This window comes from Acanthopagrus latus, chromosome 3 (assembly GCF_904848185.1).
Source record: "Acanthopagrus latus isolate v.2019 chromosome 3, fAcaLat1.1, whole genome shotgun sequence".
Taxonomy (NCBI): domain Eukaryota; kingdom Metazoa; phylum Chordata; class Actinopteri; order Spariformes; family Sparidae; genus Acanthopagrus; species Acanthopagrus latus.
Window position 1 is genome coordinate 6,197,962 of NC_051041.1, and position 25,391 is coordinate 6,223,352.

The window sequence follows — 25,391 nt, forward strand, 5'->3', positions numbered from 1 at the left end:
CAGTGCTGCAGGTTCCTACATGCACGCTGGGCTGTCCTCTCTCCTGGTGTGAGGACGCACTTGGTAGAGTGGAGCTTCACTCACTGCATCTCTTTTTCATGAAACATAAAAAATTACAATGTAAATCTGCAAACAAGCATCTGTGATGGCACTGTGGATGCTCAGAATTAGTCAGTATTTTTCCCACCCCAAGTATTGTAGTCTTTATAAAGAGAAAAATGATATAATTCACAAATGTATTCAACCTGTACAAAAGGCGTGACAGTGAGGTTTAAAGATTAATGATATTTAGTGAAATACATGCAATAAATAACAAGCTTGGGTGGAAGTAAGGAACTACTGTAGTTCTACTACTGGGGCACATGCACGTTTCACATCTAATTTTACTCATAAAAGGCCACTGCATAGTTTTGGAAAGGAAATTCAAACTTTTTAATATTTACAATATTAATGAGGTAATAATACAAACTCTGAAATATTTATTTTTTTCCATATCTGAACAAACAAGCTGCTCTCAGAGGAAAATAATGTCTCTGGTGTGTTCACTGACCTCTGCCTCTATCATGAGATTATTAGTCGAGCCTGGTGAGAAGTCGTAACTCTCATCGATGGAAAGAGAAAAGGAGAATAAGGGCACACTGAAAAAAGAAAGAAATGAAGACAGACAGTCCAGTTTTGCCACAATCTTTCATCAGAGTCGAAGCTTTTACTCAGCGAAACATAGCGAGAAACGAGCACACCTCTCTCAGAAAACTCAAGAACAAACTGAAACATTTTATTTAATTTACAGATTATCCAGTTGCATCAGGTCTGGTCACACATAAGGAAATAAGGGGGGAGGGTCGTCTTTCATCAAAACATCTAAAACAACTTAAATTAAAGTCCCTTCATTTGAAATTGCTCTCCATTTTCTCTGTCTGCCTTCACAGTGGACTCCATCAGAGTCAAGGTCATCACTTACTTCTATAAATCCCAAAGTGACTGGTAGAGGGTGCATGTAACAGAAGTTTTGTATAGTTAATAAAAATCAAAAATAAAATAAAAATAATCCTTGAAAGGGCTTAATCAACTGTGTTTTGTGGGGAAAATGTTCACAGATAAACTTGGCGATGACTCCAAAAGTCAATTTTCTACGATGTGCAAAACACAGAAACAATATGACATTATCTCAAAGAGTTTAAGAGATGGCATTTGTTTTTTTTAGAGCTGGCACTTGGGTGCACTTGATTTTAAATTTGCTTCACACTAGCAAAAGATGACCAGATAAATTCAACAAGTCTGGAAGAGATATTTCAAAAAGCATCTCCATACCGGCCACACTACTGCAGCAGAACTGAAATCAGCATGAGATTATGCAACTGTGAGAAACAGACTTCTTTTTTCCTCCCTTAAAATGTTTTAAGATTATTTCTTATTTCACACCAGCTGTGCTGTCTCCATGGCGTACCATTTAAACATTCGACAACCAAAGAAAAAGTGACTTACAGGCCGGTTTCACATGCAAAGCAATCACACACTGAGACGCTGCAGGGAAGAGGCACAGAAACGCCCGTCGCTACGACTGACACGCAGGAGAAACTGCTGTCTTTTCTTTTTCTTGTCCATGTTCTGACAGCTTCCCTCTGCATCGGGTTGCACTCATGGCAAACATCCCTCAGATTAAAGAAATCATTTTGTTTTCAGGACTCGACACCGTTTCAGGTCACTCCAGACACACAACTCTGGAAGTTTAATGATGGCAATTTTAATATCTGTTTTTCTGTTTTGTTTTTTTGTGTAATTTTTGCCAAAAGGGAAGCACGTATCCTGTTTTTAATCAAACAAACTGTAACTGGTTGAAGCTGATATTGCACAGAAGCTGTTTAATTACCCAGTCATACTTCCATTCAAGCCTACAGCTATGTAACGTTTACTGAGGTGCTTCTGGACTTGAGCTGAATTCACATTTCCTAAAATATATTCATTCATCTGATCTTTAAAAAAAGGCGGAATTTGTAGAATATGGCCAGAATTTTTATAGGTAGCTTAAAAAAAAAACATACAAAACAAAACACAGTAGGCAACATGTAACCGACAAGTGCTGCTCTTTGCAATCAATCCTCGTCTGTAACTCGCTGCCACTGGCTAATTAGCTCACAGCTCAGTTAGCTATGGAGCAGCTGAGGAGCATGTGAAACGTAACGACTGCCACAGACATACTGCATGTCCCAGCTGAATGTGGTGCTAACTTACGTAGACATCTCTGCAACATTACATTGAACTTGTTGACATGACGTCAAAACTGACATTTCTTCAAGCTCTGTTGATAACGTTGTATACTTCAAACTAAAATTCTGGCCATGTCTTACAAAATTCCTCTTTTACAGTCAAGGAAATCAAGTATTTTATTCATTTTGAACGCAGTAAAGTCCTGTGTTGTTTATGGCTGAACCTTCCAACATTCACCATCACAGATCTCCTCTTTTCAACCAACAAGAGACAACATGTGACTGAAGCTGACTGACATGGAATCAAAGTGCATCGACGTCTAATCACAGCCTGAAAGTTGTTTGCAAAAAAAGAAAACAAACAACACAAAAACAAAACATAAGTGGTCTTCATGGTTCAAGCATTAATGAACATTGAGGTGAGTGAGGAAGCAGGTTCACGTCCATCCCATTTGTTGTGTCCGTTGGGACAGAACTCATCAACATTGTTTATTCCAGTGTGTGTTCCAGCGAATTTAATCCACAGAGAAGCCTTCAGAATAAAAGCATGGCGTTTTCTTGTTTTTTTTCTTTCCTTCTTCTAAAGGATCTTCTGCCTCTGAGTGCTGTTACGTAGACGTAAAAACATACAAACTGCTCTGGAGAAGCATCTTTTTGGCTCAGCAGCCGGGAAAAAAAATTCACACATACACCCAACATACAAACATGCAGGCGATCATTCCAGTATCAAATCAGAGCAGAGTGACAATCTGTCGCTCTTCATGCACTTCTTTTCTTGTTTTTTTGTTGTTGTGTTTTTTTTTTTTGTAGCTCTGTTTTGGTTGTGTTTTGCCAGAGTTAACCATTGTTTTTTTTAACATGGCAGTGTTTGGTAGCATCAGTTTGACCTGGAACAGTGTGAATAGGACTTCTTTGAGTGTGCACATGCGTGTCTACGAGAGGCAAGGTGTGAGCAGCGTGTCAAAGTGGCTGGTTTTCGTGTCGTTGAAGCTGAGAAAGTCACTCCGCTACTTCCTCTCCCAGTCTCTAACCGTCAGTAAGAGGGGTAACAGTACATTCTTTATGTCTCTGTGTTAAATAATAGGGGTCTAACGTTATATCCATTCAAATAGGACAGTGCTCACCCCTAGTTCTCAGCGAAACTGTAGTTTTTTTTCCCCCTCAGGATTGGCTCAGTCGGAGCAGGGGAACTTCAGTACAGTGGTGTTTTTTTTCCATGACAGTGGGACAGCATGTTTCCAGCATGGTTTTCCTCTTTTTCCTCCTCATAAATCCAGCTATCACACAGTCTGTCCTCATGGATGAGAGGTGTGAGGTTTTTGTGTTGAAAGACCAACAAAAGAGAAAAAGGAAGAGTGAGGAGCAGGGGGGGTGAGACAGCTGGAGGAGGAGGTGTGAGTGCTAGAGGGCAGCGTCGAGCTCCCCCCCCCTCCTCCCTTGCTATAGCAGCTCGTCTCTTTGCTTTTTGCCCCTCACCGGGCCCTGGCCGTTCCTCAGGGAGCCGTTCTGTGGCCGCAGGAGATGCCCGCGCTCCTGCTCCATCCACGGCACTCCGCCCTGCCCGTCGTCACTGTCCAGGTCAGAGTCCGAGTGCATGAGGGCGGAGGAGGTGGGAGCGGTGACGGGCTTCAGCCGGGCTGCTCGGAGGAGAAGATGAAGAGAAGGAAACGGGTTGACCCTTTTAGTTTTGGTCTGAGATGCTGGTACAACATTACAGCTGATACAGGTTTACATTTTCTGAGATGTCACCTGTGATTCCGAGAATGGCGAACAACAACATGGTGGCTTTAGCTACGGTGTTTTTGTGTGTTTCTTACCCACTCTGGGTGGCTGTAGCTCCAGACTGTCTTGCTCATCAGCTTCTAGCATTTTATACCTGCTTTTGCTTCTGCGCACTTTGCTCTTACGTCTTTCAGGGAATAAAAAAAACAAACCAGACATCAGTTGGTGTCGAGGCAGTTAGAATACAAAATATAATCCCAAGAGTTTAATGGAAATTAAACATTAACTGTACGTGATCAAAGACATTTAGTAATAATTTCAAGAATATTTAATATTGCAGAAATTGTGCTCACCTGTTGCAGCAACACACTATCCCCCAGACAAATGTTGCTATTGCAACCACTATCATGAAGGATGCTATGGTCACGTAGAGTACGCTCCACTCTGAAAAAAGAATATCAAGTTTTTAATATGTAATGTTAATGTGGAAGAAAGAAAACTGCCACATTGCATCTGAAGCACTAACTGTCAAAAATGTGTTTTTCTTCTTGTTCCTACAGTTCAACATTTCAGTTTCAGTCCATAAATGACGTTTGACACTAGAAGTCTGTTTTCATATTTGTTGCTGAGCGCTCATTGAAAATTTGATTTTTAAGAGGCGGACCTTAAAGCATGATTTGTGACATCACAAATAGTTTTTGGGCCAATACTGTTCCAATATTTGGGGGGCACAAGTGTGGCCTCCAGTGAATTATAATTAACTGCAAATTCATACATTTTGGAGGAAGAAGGAGTAGGTGCCATTTTAAAGATTTAAATCTTGTAATTATACTTTTTGCAGCAAGAACTACGTAAGACACACTGAAAATATTTTATGTATGTCTTCATACAGGGGGATCTTTCATAAACTCACCACAGTTGCTCTCTGCATCACCGAGCTGAGCTCTGATAAAGTTCTCCATCCAGAAAGGGTGGCAGACGCAGCGTCGTGTGAACGAGTCACACTCGCCGTGACCCGAGCAGTTGAGCTGGCAGACTGAGGAAGAAGAGCAACAGATGAAACCAGAGCACTGTCTCGCAGCAAACAGACAAACAATAAGCGCATTATAGAACATTTACCCACAGAAGGTGCACTGAAAGTATTTTAAAACAGGTTTTACCACAGATGGAAGAGGGAAGGGAAAAGGAGAGGTGCAGAGGTGAAAACAACAGCTCAAAAATGTTAGAGACTTGAACTTAAGTCCTGTCATTATCTGATCATCATCTTAAGAGACAGAGGTTATGAGGTCAAAGCAGCGCTGATGCTTTGGACTGCTCACAAACCACATTTTCCTTTCTCTTTACTCATTTTCCCAATTTGTATGTGGCTCTTAAAAAATTATATTTATCTTCTACTCACTGACTGTATCCACCCGTCGAGCCTTGTAGATTAAAAAGTCATTCTTCTGTTTGTGCAGCTTGTTGCGCAGACCAAGTGCAACGCTGCGGCCAGACAGAGGAGGGCGCCCTGGACCGCCTGACACCAGGAAGACCAACCGAGTACTAAAAGAGGGAGGAAGAGGGAAAAATCCTTTGTTATAGGCATGTCCAGCCACAAAGATGAATCCAGAAAATATGATTCCTGTGCAGAAAGTCTCACCTGTGCTCATTAAATGCACTGATCTCTCGTACAATAATGTCGCTGTCGAGCACGCCCAGTAAAACCCCGACCTGACGCAGCAGCATGTCACGCTGGCGGTGAGAGACCTGTGATACAGAAACCTCCAGCACCAGCTCCACCAGGTCACGTGCCCACATGTCTGATAAACACAGAGAAAGAGAGAGGTGAGAAAATAGATGATTAACACAGTAGAGTCATGGACAAGAGAGAGGGGGAGGAAGGGAAATGAAAATGTAACAGGGAGAGGGAGAGAAACAGGGAGAGGGAGACACTGACATGGGAAAACCAGGCTGATTGCAGGCTGGATCCATCTGACACTGAAATCTGGGAAAGAGGCCAGAGCTCCAAGAGACGGATTAGTTTCTGGCTGCGTTTGTGTCTGTTCACCGTATGCTGCACAGTGACCCGCTCAACCTTCTGCTGTTGGTTGCTGAGTCTCTTGCTGTGTGGAAACCAGGGAGGCACGATATTTGATTTTGGCCAAAATCTGGCATGCTGATATTTTCCAACTCATTCCGGCCGACTGCTGATATATGTACATATTCTTTTTTTCAGATAATATAGAAAACATCAAATCTCTCTTTTCGAAGGATTAAAATGTAATTTTGTAAAGATTTATTTTGTAGATTACCATAACGGTACTTCAAGTTTATCGAGAGAATTGGCATTAGTTCATAACAATAGGTAAGAATTGGCCTGTTGATTTCACACTGAACAAGAATGAAACTCAGTAGAGTGCATAACTCCACCACTAACTCAGAGCTATGCCACCTAAATACGCTTCTTTAAAAAGGGGCAATACGTAAGAATTTTAGAATTTTTTTTTTAAAAAGCTAGTGACTCATTTTGTGCACTGGTGGAATAAAACAGACTCTGTGGGACATTTAATCATCTAGATTATAAGAAAGAATGACATATTTGAGAAACACATTGTTATTGTTGTAAATGTTATTACGTCTGCTCTTATTGTGATGCAGGTTTTTTATTTTTTATTTTTTAAAACACAATTACTGGGCCAAAGAAAACGTAGAGAACTACATTTATTGGCCTGTCATATCTTCAGAAATATTCATTTTGGCCCGATGCCGATGTTTCAGTTTGAAGCCTTCATCAGCAGTTTCCAATGAAATGCTGACATTTTTATTAGTTCCCAACAGACACCATCTGTATGCACGGGCCGACAGAAGGCCATAATAACTCAAATAAATCCTTTGAGGTATTACATGATAAAATCCTGTAATTTAATTTTCAATATCTCTCTTTTATACTGAAAAAAGGGCTTAAAAACAACAACAAAGAGATGCAAAAAAAAAAAAGGTCCATCACCACTATGAAAGTGTCTCTCGGTGTGTATAGACTGTAGGTTTGTGCCTGCATGTGTGTTACCTGGTTTGACCTCCACTGAGCCCCTGTTACTGCTGGTCTGTCCCTTACTGTCAGTCACAGTCAGGGTGAAGCTGTACTTCCCCTCCACCAGGTTTCCCAGAAACAGCACTGCCTGGTGGTCAGAGTTGTTCAGGACATCCTATCGAAGAAACAAAAATAAGGAAGTGACAAAATGTTCATAATTTTTTGGCGACGTTAGTTTCAAGGTTAGTTTAGTTTTATCATCTCACCCCAGCGGCAGGGCTGCTATCATCTCTGGTCCACAGGTAGCTGACTCCACCTTTGTCATCGGTGGAGTGAGATCCATCCAGAGTCGCGGTCCTGACGGGCAGAGCGATGGACGGACTCGACACGACGTGAGCCACTGGCGGCTGGTCCAGCTCTGGTGGAAAACATTACAAAAAACCCCACTGAATAAAGACTTGGGAAAACACTGGCAACATAGTAGATGTAGATGTGACTATTATCTTCCAACATCATAACAAGACTTTACAGGTGTTTACTCTTGTGGGAGTGACCCCCCCCAATCCAACAGGACAGTCCGAGGTTTTAACTGCATTAATGCGCCATTGCCAAGGTCTCAAATCAACAAGACAGCAGCACAAAAGCATTCAGATCCTTGTGATCTCATAGTAAATATTATTATGTCCAATCCATGTAATTACCCAAAGGGAGCGTCACCATTTTTATTATCAACTAATGAAAAACCAGCCCTGCACTAAAAGATCAGAGAATAAAGTCTAACTTTGTACGTTTGTTGTTATGCACGCTTCTCTATTCTTTGTTTTGGTAGCCAGGCTGGTCGTGTGTGCATGTTATTGCACATGAGTTGCATGTTACAGGCCATTAAAGCGCTCCAACTTGACTTCAAGTAACTCAATGTGTATGTGCATAATGTTACAGGTTAGAGTAGCCATGATAGTTAATTAGCTGTTACCGATATTATGAGAGACTTCCTGGAAACGTTGCTATCGCTAGATGTTGCTAAATGTCGTATGTAGCACCTTTAAAAAGCTCACACGGACAAGTTCTTGTAAAGCTTCAAAATTCTGCATGCTTCCTTAATTACAAATTCATATTTAAAAACATCATCTATAATCCTCACCTGTCTGATTCCATGCCCCTGCTGGCTAGAAGAGACGGATTATCAAACACACTTACACACACACACACAAATCTCCTAACCTTCTCTGACGATGACCGTGACTGTGTCGCTACTCTGCAGCTTCCTTTCATCCGTTACCGTCAGGGTGAACTCGTACACGCCGACCTCAAGACCTGTAACCGTGGCAACAGCGCTGTCTGCATTCTCGATCTTCACACCGTCGGGACCCCTGGTGGAGGAACAGACGGACAGAGACACAAAGAGAGAATGTGAAGCAGAGTTTTGCTGTAGAAGGAACAGTTTTTATTTTGTTCACTGCTGTTTAACTGTATTCTGCTGTTCATTAGTCCGTCTGAGACTGACTTGAGTTGTTTCCAGCTGTAGGTGGCTATCTTCTGGTCATCGCTGCTCTTGCTGCCGTCCAGCGTGGTCCGATCAACCGGCAGCGTCAGCTCTTTCTCCGGTCCTGCATCTGCTACTGGCGGCTTATTGTTTTCTGGAGGGCGAAGAGTTAAAAGGAAACTAAAAAATACATATTTCTTCGATGTTTAGTGCAAGCCAACAAAGCACAAAAAGAATTTCAAACGGTAAAAATTATGTTTGATAAAATCTTCACTTGGTCAAAATGCATAATTTCTCTACCTACCAACAGTTTGGCAGATGGATTATAAACTGTAATATGAAGATGGTGTAATGTTACCCTTCATACAGTGAGTTTAAATTTGATCCTACGGCTAACAGGTTTGGTTGCTTGATCACTTTCAGAGGTGGGAGGTAACAAAGTCCAAATACTTTGTTACTAAAATTGAGAATACCTTTCAGTGTAACTGCTTCATACTCTTATCTGGTTGCCTGTATATTACTCTCCACTCCTTAAGTGATATTGCAGATATGTCCAAACTCATGTAGTACTGATATCAACGCAAAACCAGACATCATTATGGAGCAGTCTGTAGTCTTGTGTGAACACGTCGGACAATCTCCTGTCATGTGCTGCATGTGTGAAAAAGCAAATGAGGACAATATCCTGATCTAGTTTTCCGCATATTATCCAGAGTTCAGCCGTGAAAGGGGCTCATTAGATAAAAAACAACAACTGCGTTCGGATCAGCAACGTTATAATCATTTCAACAGAATATGATGGTGAAAATAAAGGTCAGAGTGTTTTTTTATCCTCTGAAAGTCTCTGACTAACAACACGCTGACATTTCTTTCAGATATTATCACTCAACCGGTTGACATAGCCTGACCTTGCAGGTGCATGTGAGTTCACATGACAGATCCTGTTTAAACACTGAACATCGTCTTGCCGGTGTGTTTGCATTCTGTGGTCTACACTGGGCTCTTATCAGGCTGAGCATACACATACACCTCCCATTCATTGAGTCAGAACGCTGTTAAGCAAGCGTTAAGCAAATAGAGTCTTGTAGCAGTAGTTTAAGTGCATCAGCTTCACACATTATAGAGGGAAGTTAATGAACTACTACTCTGTATGACTCCTAAGATTTCGTGTGTATGTTTGTGTATAGTCTGTGAGAAAGAGTAAGAGCAAACACGAAGTGCACACTGGTTAAATACACTATCATAAAAATGTGAGTTAAGAGTGTACTGTAATTAATACCTGCACTGATGATACTCATTGAACGTTCTCAGGTGGTATTCTTTTTTGTTTACCTGGCTGCACGATGACTGTGACCTGGGCGGTGTCCTGCTGACCGGATGAGTCCGTCACAGTCAGCTGGAAGGTGTAGTCTCCCTCCTGCATGGCAGACAGCTGCAAGATCGGTGTCCGAACACCCTGCAAAGCACAGAAAGATGTCGGTGTCAGGGAAAAAATTAATGATGCATTAACTAAATGATTAACACTCCAGATTTCTCACCTGCATCTCCACCACCTTGTCTTTGCTCTCGGGGCTGAGGGACCACTCGTAGGACAGGTTGTCATGGTCGTCGGTGCTTTGGTTGCCGTACAGGGACATGGAGTTACGTGGCAACTGGATGACCTGGATTGGAAAAAAGAAGATCAGCTACTTGTTACCAGCTAACAATGACTTGTTTACCTGATTTCACGGTCATAAGTTCAACAATAATGGTGGTTTCAGCCATTAAAGAAGGGAGCCATGACACTAGAGGATAGTTCAGACCTGGTTTGGGCCAGCGTTGGCCACAGGCCGGTAGTCCTTGGCTTTGTTAACAGAGAGGGTGGCCTGTGTCGAGTTTGTGGCTCCGTCTGAGTCCGTCACAGTCAAACTGAAGAAAGACATTCATTAGATAATCAGAGGGAAATCACATGAGACAATGTGTGCACTCACAGACGCCTTTGGTTTTTGCCATTCTACAGCTACTTGGAAAGTATAACTTAATGAGCTGCACTTGACAAGTGCAATAAGCGAAGTAGGAAATTAAAGTGTGGAAATGCTCAAAAAAAAAAAAAAAAAAATCAAACAAAAGGCCAAATATGAGACTGAAAGAATACAAAGATGCTGAAGTTGAATTCCAAATACAGTTTAACTTCTAAGTGGACAGCCTGTGTGACTCAACGGAAGAGTTGAGTCATTAAAAACTTACTCCCTGAAATCTGAAAACAATGGAAAGATAATCTGGATCCGGAGACCGGCCGAGTGATGATGAGAACTGAATAAATGGAAGCTAAAATTGATCGGGTAAAAGATAAAGTTAACACTTGATTTGGTGCCGATGTATCCGTCAACATCTCTGGCGTACATCCGGCCAAGAATCCTTTCCTTGGAATGTTTTAATTACAACAGACATACTGAATATAGAGATACGCAGCCAAGTATTCAAGTAGCCATCAACTGCTTGCTTCAGTGGGATGTTTATAAACACACCTATTGTGTCCATCTAAAAATCTGAATTCTGAAACTTCAGGACTCAAAGTTCAAACACTGTTGTGCAAGGTCCACCTGTACCTGAATGTGTAGTTCCCAGGCACCAGGCTGGTGAGGGTGAGGACAGGTGTGTCAGCAGAGACCTTCTCCTCCCTCAGGGGACCTTTAACCTCCTCCCAGTGCCACGCCACCACCTTGTCATCGTCAGTGCTCTCTGAGAGGCACAGGGGGAAAGGGGAATGGCAACATATTTTATGTTCAAAGCCTTTCACTGGTGTTTAACTTGTTTGTCATGTGAGACACTCACGGCTGCCGTCTATGACCGTAGAGCTGGTTGGCAAGGAGATCTCCTGGAACTTCGGAGAAACTACGGCAACAGGGGGCTTGTTTACCCGTGGCTCTGTCAGGTGGAAAACAAGAAATTAACTCGCTTATTGAGCCCTACATTTGTGACTGAGGCGCTATGAAAAGTCAGTGGCTGCTTTGGCATAAGCCTTTAAAATACAACTGTGCGTGGGAGGAAGGCAGCCTCGTCTTCCAGCGAAAAAGATCAGTGTTTATTCAGTCAGCATGGAGAATTTCATACTATTGACACTCAGTTAGGAAAGACAGCAGCACAGCCAATCATATAACTGCTTTGTTTAATTAGAATTAGCATGTACAAATTAGACTCTGTCATTATCAAGCCCAAAAGGTCTATAAAGGAAAGCACAGTACAAACAGCTACATACAGCCATGAAATAATACTCAAGATCATATATTAAATTAAAAAAAAAAATACATTTGTGATTAAAAGTCTACAGAAACCCTACTTTGTTTTGAGACAGGGTGAGATGCACAATCAACCCTTCAAACAACTCTGAAAACCACTAAAAGGATAAATGAGATGTTGCTGAATGTCAAACCTCACCTGGTTTGACTGTGACATTGACGTAACCCTCTCCATGAGCCCCGTCCCCGTCCACCGTCACCTCAAACTCATACAGGCCCACAGTCAGCTGAGAGAGGAGAGAGCAAGCAAATTAGGCAAAGCAGAAAGAGGAAGTGGTCTTTTTACACACACAGCTGAAACCTTCCGATTCTAAAATCTGCAGAGCTCCTCCAGCTGCATGTTTTATTTATAGCCGAACATGAATATGAAACCTGTCGTCTTTACCTTGCTAAGTTTAAGCGTCGTGCTGTGCTTCCCCTCCATCTCTCCGCTGTAATCTTTGGGATGAGTTATCAGACGCCAGTCAAATGCATAGTTCGTCCCTGTGAAGACGCAGCGAAATTAAATACATTAAACAAAACTGTGGCTGCACTTAATTAAAATCGCACAGATAGGGATAATTTCCAGTTCAGAGATTTCAGTATCAGTAGAGCTTGTTGAGGAGGGATCAAGGGATTAACAGAAGTATGACGTGCATTCCTCTCTTGATAGCTGAATAATCTTTCCTGTGTGGATATGAAGTGTTTGATGTGACATACAGTATGCAAATGGTGACTCAGGGAAACATCTTGTCAAGCAGGTTGTACTTCATAACTCCATCAAGGAACACCAAAATTACCTCAACATGCTTGATGACAGTCAGTCTGCAATTAAGCCACATAGAGGGCTTATATGACTCAGTTTCATCTATATATATATATATATTAGAAAAGAATTAGATCGTCATCCATGTGTAGTAAATTGGTGCGACATGTTAATGACAATTACGCACACGTCAGGAAGCATCTGTGTGACGAGTCTCCATTTTGTTTTCTGGTGATAAACTGCAACACTCTGGATAACAACGTCATGGTTTCTACCTGCTGATGTCGGGACCACGAAGGCGTTGAGTTCGACCTCGTTGCGGGGCAGCGTGACTTCCACACTCTCTCCTGCTGACACCACGAGCTCCCTCACTGTCGTGGAAAACAACACAGAAGAAACAAAGACAGTATAAAAACTGCTCAGAGACCGGAGGAGGATCAGTTTACAAAATACTTTTACAGTGCCAAATAAAATGACGGAAAAAATGCATCCTAGTACTTGTGGATAAATGAAGACCTATGTTGGTCATTTTAACAATTATTGCCATGTAAAATAAAGGCATTTTATTATTAAACAAATATCGAAATAGTGCTCCTACATTGCAGCTCAATGTTTTTACCCCCACTGTCTGATATCAACGTGTTGGTGTTGTTCCTCGAATCATTATCAATGTTGCTCCAGGACCATCATCGCAACTGATCAATAAAACTTTTGTAATGTTCCAGCTTTGCAACTGGGTTAAAATAAACCGTAAACCAACGTTAAACACATATTTTTCTCCCAACCATGTTTTCTTAACCTGATCCAAGTCTTTTCCTCACCTAAACCAAACAAAACAGGGAAGGAAAAAGGAAAAACAGGAGTGAACTTAGTGTAAAAATAGTAGGTGAACCGTATAATATGATGTTCGAGACAGGACACAAACACTCGTCTCCTGAATGAGACCACTATACGTCAACCGTTTGGCAACAACAGCTTGCCTCCAGATGTCATCACTTTCTCAAATTAGGGTCCTTGAGCAACATTAATTATGATGTTCTAGTAACAACACCAACATGGCGTTATCAGATACATCTCACTAGACCTTCTCCGCCCAGAAACACCTGTAGTATTTCACCCATTCCACAGCCCAGTTGGTAACACAGGCTTTCCAGTGAATATGTTTCAGTCTCCAAGCTCATGCTGACATGCAACAGAAAAAAAAATAAACTTCTACCATCATCAGACTCCTTTCAAAACCACAAGAGATATAAGGCAACTGTTCCCACAGGCGGAGCAGAACTCCACATGACTATTAACTGATCATGGTGTAAAATCAGTTTCTCTTTAAGACAAACTGTAATTTGCATAAGGACACGACGGCATTGTGAGATGTTGTCTTTCAGAATCACAAGTTCTTGTTGTGTATGCAAATCTAAGCTCCACATGAAATGCAGCTGACCTTCACACAACTCCTGTTTCAACTTACATCAGCTCAGCATGTAATTGCTTCCTGAAGGACATACATTGACAGCTGAAAAAGATTTTAACTTGAATGCCAGGCTTTGTTTTGCATATGCACTGGTGCGATGTTCTCTCTAACCCCAGTTAAATTGAGATATCATCCTTCAGGGAGTAGACACTGACCATACAAGTTATTCCTGTTTGTACAAGCCCAGCATGTCTCAGCACATTCCTACTGCTTTCATCTAGAGAAATAACATCTGAGCAGTCTGCCATAAAATTTGCGGGCAAAGTACATCTTCATTTTGTCAAACATCAGCCGAGCCATAGACAAAGACAAAATTTCAGTGTGCGAGACAGAAAAATGCAAACTTGAAGGATAAAGATGTATTTCAAAATAAGGACGCGAGAGTCGCGTGATATCTTCCTCCAAGGCTGCAAAACCACAGTGCTGCTACATTATACATCAGTTCATAATTAATAAATGAGGACAAGATATATTACTGAACGAGCTGAAAATAGGTGATCGCTGTCTGGGCAGATAATGGCTTCCGTACCAGCCTGAGTTGGAGCTGTGATGAGAGCAGGCGCTGTGGGTGTGCTGACATCGCTGCTATTGGAAGACGCAGCAGTGTCGACGGTGTCCTCCGTGGAGTTCTGCTGTGATGGAGTTTGAGCGGTGTCTGCGCTCCCATTGGCTGACTGGCTCAGGTTCCTCTGGGCCGTGTGAAGAAGTGTGATGGTGCTGGGAAATGTTGGGGTTAGGTGAGCAGTTTCCGGTTTGGGACTTTCCTGAAAAAATGAGATAATGGGAAAACGAGGAGCCATTTTATTCACATTTCCATTTTCGTGTTTCTGTGTTATTAATTTCTATTTGTATACTCCACCAGAGCATCAATTAAAGTTTAATTTCAGTATCCATTAATCTGCCAAAAGGTTTTTACAAATAATCCATTAACTGTTTGGCCCCAAAGCCCAGAGTCACATCTTCAGATTGCTTCTTTTGTGCAACAGTCCATTTACAATTATACATGACAAAGAAAAGCAGCCAATCTGCACATTTAACAAGTAAAAAGAAAGAGGAGACTGAAACAACTGAATATCAAATTAGTGGCTAATTAATTCTCTTTCAAAGACAGAAAAAACAGCTCTTTATTCCAACTACATGTCAAGTGTGATTACAAGAATGAGGGTGAGAAGAATGAAAGGGGAAGAATATTGGCTGACTCCAGGTAGTGTTGGTACATAAGGCTAACAAATTAAGTACACATGTAAACAATGCAGTAATCAATACAAACTTTGAAAAATGAATGATATTCTGTGAAGTTACCGTGCTGGTAGGTTTTCTTGAGTGCGTTGCGCGGCTCCCTACATTCTGTGCTGGACGAGCTCTTCTACGTCTTGTTAAGACGGGACCCTTAAAACAAAGCAAGAGAGAACAACATTTTTTAAATAATGTATGAACTACTATAAATACATATTCACTCAGGGTATCTGCCAATAAAAAAATCCAGATCTGATGCCAGTGCTCTTCTTCGTTCCCAATTAAAAACATTTTCTCACTGGAAATATTCTATGTGACACAACAAAGGATAAATTCACCCAAAACATTTTTAAAAATCAGTCATTATCTACTTGGCTTCATGCTGATAGAAAGTCAAGATCCAAGTCCACTTACAGCTATTAGTTAATTATTTTTTCCTGGTTGCGTCACCCCTCATCAATGAGAGTGCCATCTGAAAAGGCATTTTAAAATCTGGTCTAGATGTAGTCTTTCTCTACCTTTGAGAGCAGCTGAAGGAGGCCAAGGGACTCCTGGTGGGGCACGGGCAGGGAGCTGATGAGGCAACCCCTCTCTCGTGTGCAGCTGAGAAGCACACATCGCCCGCCGAGGCTCCAAACTGCGTTGCAGTTCGGATTCAAGCAGCAGGCCTCCCAACACGTCGCCCCGCCTCTCCCGTCTGCCAGAGGGTGCCAACCGAGAGAGATGGTGCTGCTCCAGTGGATCCCCAGAACCCCACCGGTCACCCGGCAGAGAGTGGCTGACACACCTGGGCAGGGACAGCAGGAGGGAGACAACAAAATGTATTTCACTGACTGATGTTTAAAAATTCACCGTGAAAAGATCCATACCCTTGCAACATGGTCATTATTAAAAGGATGGATGTCTACTCATGATAGAGTTGAAGATTATGAAATGATTTCCCAGCAGAGAAATTCTAGAATCACTTTAGAGAAGCATCTAATTTGATCAAAAGGATCTGCCACAAGCGGCATCACAGCTCGGCCAGCGGGCAGCGATTCCCAGGCTTTTCAAGATTTCCCTTGTTTATATCAATCAGGGCATTGTTGGGCACTCTTGGCATTGTCAAAGGCAAAGGGGCAAAGTAAAACCCACAGCGAATTCCGGTCCCAACTAGCGAGACTTTTCACAGATTAGGCTTTGACTGAACATTTCTCAGAAAGGCCGACATGCAGTCGCAGTTTGAGCAGTCAGCCAAGTCAGCAGCAGAGAGAGGAAGTGAGGCTTTTCCCTGACAAAACAAGACACTGATTAAAACCCCAAGCACAGTATGCAGTACGAGCAAAACTCCATCCTCCGAGCCAGACCATATCAGACTCATATCAGCACTGCAGTGCGCTGGTAGTTAGCAGGAGTATGAGCCCTTCAAGTATCAAATTAACTCATTTCAGTCCAGTCATTGTCCCACATGAGAGATGCATTGTGTAGCCAGGCACAATGAAACAGCACCGACTATTAAATGCCACAGACTGTTAAAGTAACACAAGGACAAATGGGAGGTTATATTTCACTTCCAGTTAAATAAATGTCAACACCAAACCGAACGAGCCGTGAATAACAGCAAAAGGACAAAGAGTTGCTGTGATTTGTATGCAACTGCAATAAAAATAAACTAGTTTTTTTTTTTAGAAGGTGGATCGAAACCTCAAGCTAAAAATCATAAACAAATGCAAATATCAGGATTGATCACTTGTGTCATTTATTAGCTGCCTCCTTTGATCAGTGTACTCCACTACATGGAGAAAAGATGGTGTGATTGCATGCAGCCAAATGCTTTTTTCCTTGAAGTGCATCAAGAAAATCTGAAGTTACTTTTTATACCCACACACAGAACATGGCATTTCTATCATTGATCCTTTTTAATAAGTTTGTAAAAAGTTATAATCCTCAAGGTTTCAGTCCTGGTTGACCTCTGTGTGTCCAGCATTTCTTCTTGAGTTGCTCTTTGATAAAAAAATACAACAGAGGATGAAACAAACGTGTGTTCAGATGTCAGTGAATAATTTTCCTTTGAACATCATTCCACCAGCCACTGTCACCCGTTTTGCCTTTGTGTACGATGCTCTTGTTCTGGGTTTGTTTTTGTCTTCTAGCTTGAGTTTTAGGCTTGTGTGCTTGGCTGTATGTCATACACACAGTTCTTGTGTCATGTACTTGTGTGCAAATAGTTTGTGTCTTGGAATTTTTGGATGTGTACTGTTGCTTTTTAACCTTTGAGATTTAATTTTTTTAGCCCCCACTTCTCTTCCTTTAAGAGGCATCAGCATGACTTGTCTGGTTAAATACAAGTCAAATAATTTTTGACAGGTAGTTGTTTTCAGTTCTCACCTTGGCGATAAATGTATTTGACGGCTTCACACCTCGTGTTTTGCCACTTCAACACTTAGTTTGTATTCACATAATAAAGCTCTGATACGACTGTGGGAGAGTGAACAACAAACAGTGATGCCGATATTGACAACATGATATTACAAAGAGCAACATTGGATTACATGCTAGACTATATCATGTGTATTCCTAATGTGGAGGCAGGCAATGTGAATCCCATGCAGAAATGGTGGACCCCACCACCAACAATGCTTACTACTACATAGAGGTAATAACAGAATGAAAACTCAGAAATATTCCTTTAAATAGTATCAAGTGGGGTAAGCGTATATTCATGACATTTTCAAGAATTATACACTTTAAAATTCACCCTTTTTCTTCCGTAAAAAACAGAAGTAACAACATTTCCATATAACTTCAGATTCATCTGAGTCCGAGATCAGTCCGTCGAGTGCTTGTCCTGCTCATGGCAAGGCCATCAACAATTATGGTGGCCTCAACAGAGAAATGAAAAATCATAGACAGTTCATCATCACAACATCTCCGATCGAGCTACAACTGCTACCATGGCAACGAGGGAGCTGAGGTTGACTTTATCAGTCAGTGTAACTCAAGTCTGGAAAAACACAGGTCTTGCCAAAAACAAAACACACAAAAGCCGTACAGTTTGTTTGAGAAAGGACCCTTTTGGCCTCAGTTTATTCAACCCACCCCTTGTCCACTCTGTCCCCCGCCCCTCAATACACACAGATACACAATGTCTACACACAGAGACCCTATTGTCCTGTTTCACATTGTAACCCACTGAGCGGGGTGGCATCAGAAGGACAGCCCACATACACACAGTAGGGGTGCCAACTGTCTTCCATTTCTCTGCCTGAGTTTAGCAGAACAGTAAACACTAACTAATTACCTAAAACTTTTCAAACATCCTTACACCCACCTTGAGCAATCAAAGGCGTGCAACCCTAAAGTGCAGATGAGAGCTCATTGTTTAAGAGACACAGATGTGAATTTCCTTATCAGTTCTCAGTCAACAAGTGTGGTTTTGCCCGGTGAATTCAGGTGGGGATGGGTTTATTTTACCTGTGGGAGGAGCAAAGAGCCAGAGGTAGGTCAGCGGCAGGAGAAGGAGTTGAGGTAAGCTCCAGCTAAACAGCTTGTGGTGTGCATAGGACATTTTCCACAAGGACCAAGGACCTAAGGAAGGGAAACCGATCTATGTTAGTATGCTTTTATAATTCATCTGGATTATATAGCAAAGTCAGCGAGAAAATATGTAAAATAAAAAGTTGAAAAATATACTAATTTGCTGGCAGAAAGTTAGCTTAGCATCGCACAAAACAAGGGTAAACAGCTAGCTTTTGTCTGTCGAAAGATCAAACTCTAACCGTAAACTGTAAAACTACAATGTGCTGACAATTGACATTTCACAAGAAAGCAATTAAGTCCATTTCCATAATTGTGTGTCTTCCTTTAACAGTGCAAGGTATACAAGAACTGAACGTGGTATTCTGACAAAAGCACAGTTACAATTACTCATAAGAAAATCATTTTTAAGGAAAAAAAAAAAACTCAAAAAGGTCCTCTGAGTTGTTTTAATACTACTGACATTCACTTCATTAAGTAAGCCAACATTCCATTTTTTCAGTCCTCTCCCATCAACCATTAGTGTGTGGTTAATACTTTAAATACCAAAAGTAGCCGAGCACGCCTATTAAACAACATGTAAAACACGCCATGCTCGCGTAAGAACCTTCACCAACTCGTCACGCTTACCTTTCTCCTGGCCAGGAAGCGGAAGAAAGAGATGCAGGGAAGAGAGAGGGAGCGAGGAGTTAGGTTGGCAGCAGGGTGCTGCCAAGAGGTGACGGGTGAAGACGGGTCAACACCAGCACTCTGAGGAAGAGATCCAACATGGCCGCCTCTGGGGCCTGCACAGGCTCAGCTCCTCAAACACAACGCTAAAATGCAAGAAGACCAGAAAAACTATTTTAGTATGAACATACGTGTGATTTACTTAATGGAATTGGATCATGAAACATAATTGGTTAAAGGATAAGTTCACCAAAACACACACACACAAAAACCTCACTCATTATTTCCTCAACATCTCGCTAATGGGAAGTCAAGTTTCATATCCAAAAAACATTTCTGGAGTTTCACAGAAAAACATCACTGTAGTATTCTCCTGAACAACTGAACTGGATGGGGACTTGTTTTAAAAAACACTGAATAAAGGAACATGAAATAGATCCATACACCTTTTCTGGCATTTTCCAAGTCTCCTGAAGCCCTGAGATCTCAAACTGATTTGAAACACGTTAATAAAGCCCTTGACATGCGATCAAGCTCGTCTATCCACTTCTGACAGGGTGCATGCTAACATTTTCAGTTTGGCAGCTACAGTGACGATTTCAACTTAAAATGGGGTGTAAACGGCCTGCATTCAAATCAATTTGGGATCTCTTTTTTTAAGTTTTAAAACAAGTCCCCATCTACTTCAGTTGTTCAGGAAAATGCTGCAACACTGACTTGCTGTGAAGCTCCAGAAATGTTCTGCAGACTAAAAAAACTTTCAAACTTTCCATCTGCATAGCTAATGACTGAATTTCCATTTGGCGGTGAGCCTTTTTATGATGTCCTTGCTTTTTACATGAGTGAAATTATCAGCAAAGTATTCCTTTTAGTATTATTATAATAATTTCCACCATATTGCCTCTCCGATATGAATTATTCAGCTTTTTCCTCCTCCTTTGTCTTGATTACTGACAGACAGCAGTTGTCCAGCTCTTTAGAGAAGCACTCCATGTATTTGAATTAATTGGCCTCTAAAACTTCAACTTGATAACAAAATTTCATGCAAATAAGATTCAACGGAAGCCTCTCTGCAGAGAGAGCGAGGAATAGTTATTACAAGAAATGTTGGCCTCTTTACAACAAGATGTATGTGACACATTTGAGCTGAACATTAAAAGATGGTCATAACAAACACCGTACCATCGAAAACAGAGGGACAAATAAAACTAAATGAGAATGTTGACATAGAAAGAAAATCCCCTGTTCACACATCAAGTCTCTTTGTTTATGCAACATTCTGTTGATATCCTGTTGACAGCAACATGACTCACAATCCTGTGAGCTCCCTCCTCCTTTTAACGATTAGTCGAAGTGACGCAGAAGTGAGGAAAGGAAAAGCACGACCACATTTACAACCTTATGTGATATCAGTTTTGTCACTTTGTCTTAGCAAGAGGCACAGCCAATCACACTCTGCAATATACATGATCTAATCTATTCAATCTATGTGGTACTGGTGTGTAGTCTTGAGGCGCAGCAGCCTATTACTCAGCCAGTATGATTATACTGAACATGAAAATGAGTAACTACACTTTGGAAGGTTGCTCTAAGGAAGGATGTTATTATTTCTCCTGTGCAACAATCATAAACAGCATTTTTATTACACAATTACATCCCTCACTAGTCCGAGTCCCCAGTGACGTTAGCGCTAAGTCACTCTGTGTAAAAGATGAATCAGAATCAGCTGCACGCAGGATGCAAAAAATTACTTGATCATTAAATTACATCCAAGACACAGTCACATGCCATCCCGATCCTTGAGTGAACTCCCTAATGCTTCATGTCCTCTTCTCCAGGAAGTGTGATGAGAAAGTTCCAATTTCAAAGCAGTTAGTTACGATAATAAAATCCATCAGAGCAAAAAGGGAGCAGTAAGATGCAGCTTGCTGTACTGAACTCGTGAGTTAACATTATGATGTTCTGCTTCGTTGAATCTGTTTTCTTGAGGTAAATAGATAAATTCTGTTCTTTGGTGAGCCTGACTTACAATTTGAGGAATGTGTATAGTTAAAAACAGCCATACTGCACTTGCCCACCGCCCCTTCTCCAATTCTCCTGCAAGTTTCTACAGCTGAGGGGGATATAAAAAAAAAAAAAGAAAAGAAAAAGAGGCAGGGGGGAGTGAACAGTACAGGTCCTGGGACACTGTGTTCACAACGTCAGCAGACCTCTTCTCCACGTCTCACCATGAGAACATCGAGCAATGTGGTAAATGTAAAAAAAAAAAAAAAAAAAAAAGAAGAAAAAAAAAGTCAAGCAGCTTTCACAAACATCTGCTGAACAGGCAGTCTGTAAATGCATGTTGGCTAGATGCTACATATCCATATGGCTGGATATAATCTTACTTTATCTCAGCAGGTTAGTATCTAAGTCATGCAGATGGTGAGACTTTTTTTGCAGTGCTACAACTTTTGCAGGAAGAAGTTTGTCTAAATCCTGGTATTTCTTTGCCCACCTTTGCTCGAAATAGCAATCTGACTTCAGATTCCTTCATAAACTTTCTGAATCTTCACATTTTCTTATTGTTTTTATGTTTAAGTGAGAATGTTAAGAGATTTCCAAAATGGTCTGAGACTTTCGGACCCCACTGTATATGTTTCATAATGAGGGTTGCAGCAGTATCTTCCCAATACAGTTTTACATTATTACATAATAATTTTATCATTTCATACAGTTGAAATGACCTTTAATTGCATGTATTTTTGTTTGAACAAATGCTTCCCTATAATTTCATTTAAAAGTGTACTGCCACACATGAAACTTGGTCAATTATTACACTAACACAGCAGAATTCAAAACCACAGATAAGTGAGGGTACAGGATATGATAATCACGTACCCTGAGAATGGTATATTGCTTCAACCACAGTTATAACTGTTATCGTGCACACATCAGGAGCTCTCACACACTGCTTACACTAACCTGTATGGTCTGCCTCCATATGGAAATAAGCATTCCTGCACACAGACGCTCAAGCCACAGCAGCCTCCTTCAGTGCCGTTATCAACGACTCAGTAAGTCCCAAATCCAAAAACAGTCATTTGTCCTCCTGCACCTGTTTGTCTCTCCCAGGTAAGCCACAACAAAAAAAAAAGAAAGAAAAAAAAAGCTCCAGGTAAAAATAATCCAGCAAAAAAAGGTCTGAGGGATTCAGTCACGTTTATTCCTCCTCGCTCAAGTCACAGTGCAGCAGATTTGTTTTTTCACTGTGCAGTAAATGCCCACAGGCTGGTGGTGACTGAGTGCTTGCAGAAGTAGTTACGCTCAGGTGCACCCGGTCACCTGGACTGATGACAGCTCGGCCTTTATAGATGTTTGAATAGCCACCCGTCCCTTGAGAAGCTCCTGCAAAACAATGATCTCTGTGACCAAAACCCCTCTTATATCCGGAAAGGCCAAGTCTTCTCTCTCTCTGCTCTCAGCTGTTTCTTCCTCCGCTTCCTCTCTCAGCAGTCAATAGCACAATTGTCAGTGTTCAGCATTGACTACTAGGCAGACAGGTTGGTGGAGCTTTCTCAGTAATGACACCAAATCCCACGCACAGGTTCTTCTGCCTGCTACATGGAAGGGAAGTTAAGTTGTTTTCATTTTCCTCCCAGGCAGAGTCCTTGAAAAGGGAAATAAACAAATTAATGACAACCCTCGCATTTCGCTGTGACGAATACAGAAACATCCTTAGAGCAACATCTAGTCTAATCCGAGGATAATATTCAAATGGATTGCAAAAAAGGGACATAAATTCCTGTGTATAAGATCGGAGGTTAAACAAGACATGAATGCACGATCAGGTCGTTGAAGGTTAATCTTACAACTGAATAAAACCTTTCATGGTATACAAACATACTCTATTAATCTCTAACTAGTCATAGATTTGTGCCGTGCTGCCTTGTACTGTTGCTTCTTTTGTCAAATAATCCTTCTATAAAACATTCTAGCTTCTTTCGCTGATTCAAAGCTTCAACATTGTCACGCAGGGATGGTGTTAAAAGTATGGATTGTTGATCTTTTCTTGATATTATTTCAAGCAACACTGCCTGTACTGCTTCTTGGTTTCACCCATTTACATCTGCTTTCATTTACTACACTCATTTACTGTTTTTACTGCTGCTGGATGTCCCTCTTTGTAATTGATTGTTTGAATGCTGCTTGCTGAGGGATGAGTCGGTTTTAATGTCTCTGTTTTTGTTATGCCGCAAGTGTGTTTACCCCCATAAAGACTTAACTGTCGAGGATATTTGATTAGAGGGCTAATATAAAATATGAAAGTCATTCATTGATCTCAATCATATGTTGGTTAAACGTTACTTTAATTTGATCCAACTAAACACAACAGTTCGCTTCAGGCTCTGGTGTTTTTGGATTTGTAATTATTATTTACCACAACAAAGATATGATTAATGACACATTTAACCATGATTAAAATAATTGTTGGGTAGGCTCTACTCTCAAACCCGACCAATATAAATCGGCTGGCTGATATTATCTGTCGATACTGGCCTTTCACAGATATATCTGCATCAGCGTATATGAAAACCTTTTCATTTTAAAGAAGAACAAAGTGCAGAACATGCTGCTACGGGTTGATTTATAATCGTCACACTTCAGGTGAAGTTCATGGTCTCAGTTCACTAATGTCACTTCCGACAATAAAGTTTACTGTTAACCTGTAAAATATCCTGCCTCCATCAAATATCTCCATCACAAGTGTTTGACCAGCACATTTGAGCATTCATTGCAAAATGTGTGTGTGCAAAATGTGTATCTGCAGACATATCTGAATATTTATATCCTTAATATCAGCATCGGCTCCAAAAACAGTAAGTCTGACTACACTCTACTCAATAAAAATGACTGATTGGTGGCTGAATTTACTGATTGATTGACTGATGGATTAACTGACTGATTAAAGTGCAAACAAGTGCATGAATGACTGCCTGTCAATCAAGATGAAGTGCATGAGCAAAAAGCACTGGGATACTGTCTCTGAGACGTTTCATACAAAATGGTGGGCTCGTGCATTATGTATTTAACCAGCCTGAATAAAAGAGTCAGGGTTTATTCAAGTCTTGCAGTCTTAAACTGTCAAATAATTTAATAAAGGCCGACAGCGACAGCCTGCGTAGTCCACTGCACTATCACTGAAATACACACGAGAGCCAGCTGGATCAATAATGACACTTCGCTTCTTCTACCTGCTCTTCGTTTCGCTTCTTCTTCTTTTTTTTTTTTTTTTTACAACGCATACCTTCGTCCCAGTGCTGAAACAAGAAGGTTGAGTTTGAGCACCGTAAGGTATTTCACCTGTATAATCCGGGATCACCCCGGTCCAAAGCACCTTGAGGCTAACAGCTGCTGGCACTCGCTTCCACTACACACCGTGTGCGCGAACACGGATTCACCCTGTGCGTTTTACTGGGAATTGTCACGACACCTTTAAAAGACAGAAAAGTGGAGCAAGGACTTACAGGCACAGGAAACGGCGCAGGCTCTCACTTCGGTCGGTCCTTGTGATGTGTTGTGTCGTCGCTGTTGTTGTCCCCCCTCCTGTACACTTAATTAGGTCAGTGTTCCTCTCCTCTCCTGTACAGCTGATGTGACTGTGTGACCGCCGTCAAGCCTGTCAGAGTGATATATATATACTGCTTCCGGTGGGAGGTATTTCAGAATAAAGCAGGTCGGCGAAAACCGTTGGAGCGTTTCGCGGCTAAAAGAAGCGCAATAATTTGATTTAACGACACTGCAAGGAATAAATATGCTATGAATCAAATGAGGCTTCGAGTTATATCACACAGACACTTACTTGAATTGTATTAATGTACATACTGCATCTTAAATTAAACTGAAGGCGCTTAACACTAATCCGACTACTTCCGTCATGCGCCTGCCGACCTGCTGTCAATGGCGAACTGGTTCAGCTCCACAAAAACAACTAACCTGCTGAATTCCTGTCATTTATGTGCCGTAATTCGTGTGTGAATCGGAACGAAAGACGAAGGAAAGTCTTCCGTGACC

The 25,391-nt window shown here is 41.4% G+C and overlaps 1 protein-coding gene across 1 annotated transcript; it reads right to left on the minus strand.

Moving 5' to 3' along the window:
- Positions 1-673: 673 nt before the first annotated feature.
- Positions 674-24,983, minus strand: kiaa0319l (KIAA0319-like ortholog). The gene is made up of 26 exons (XM_037092470.1): positions 24,845-24,983; positions 22,302-22,986; positions 19,299-19,483; positions 18,606-18,719; positions 15,671-15,939; positions 15,219-15,305; positions 14,446-14,680; positions 12,721-12,816; positions 12,086-12,183; positions 11,840-11,927; positions 11,237-11,329; positions 11,011-11,143; positions 10,225-10,330; positions 9,961-10,083; positions 9,755-9,878; positions 8,444-8,576; positions 8,161-8,309; positions 7,206-7,357; positions 6,976-7,114; positions 5,569-5,728; positions 5,329-5,471; positions 4,843-4,965; positions 4,283-4,373; positions 4,025-4,116; positions 3,657-3,844; positions 674-3,573 (listed from the first exon to the last, which is right to left on the minus strand). The coding sequence occupies exons 4-26, from the start codon at positions 18,697-18,699 to the stop codon at positions 3,400-3,402; spliced, it is 3,090 nt and encodes a 1,029-aa protein (XP_036948365.1). The 5' UTR covers positions 18,700-18,719; positions 19,299-19,483; positions 22,302-22,986; positions 24,845-24,983; the 3' UTR covers positions 674-3,399.
- Between the last annotated feature and the right edge of the window lie 408 nt (positions 24,984-25,391).

Coding starts and splice junctions, on each gene's coding strand:
- kiaa0319l (XM_037092470.1), bottom strand. CDS start 18,699: ATGTCCTATGCACACCACAAGCTGTTTAGCTGGAGCTTACCTCAACTC. Junction 12,817..14,445: donor CACAGCTCCAACTCAGGCTG/GTACGGAAGCCA, acceptor TTTCCACGACAG/TGAGGGAGCTCGTGGTGTCA. Junction 5,729..6,975: donor CTCAGTGGAGGTCAAACCAG/GTAACACACATG, acceptor TGTGTTTATCAG/ACATGTGGGCACGTGACCTG.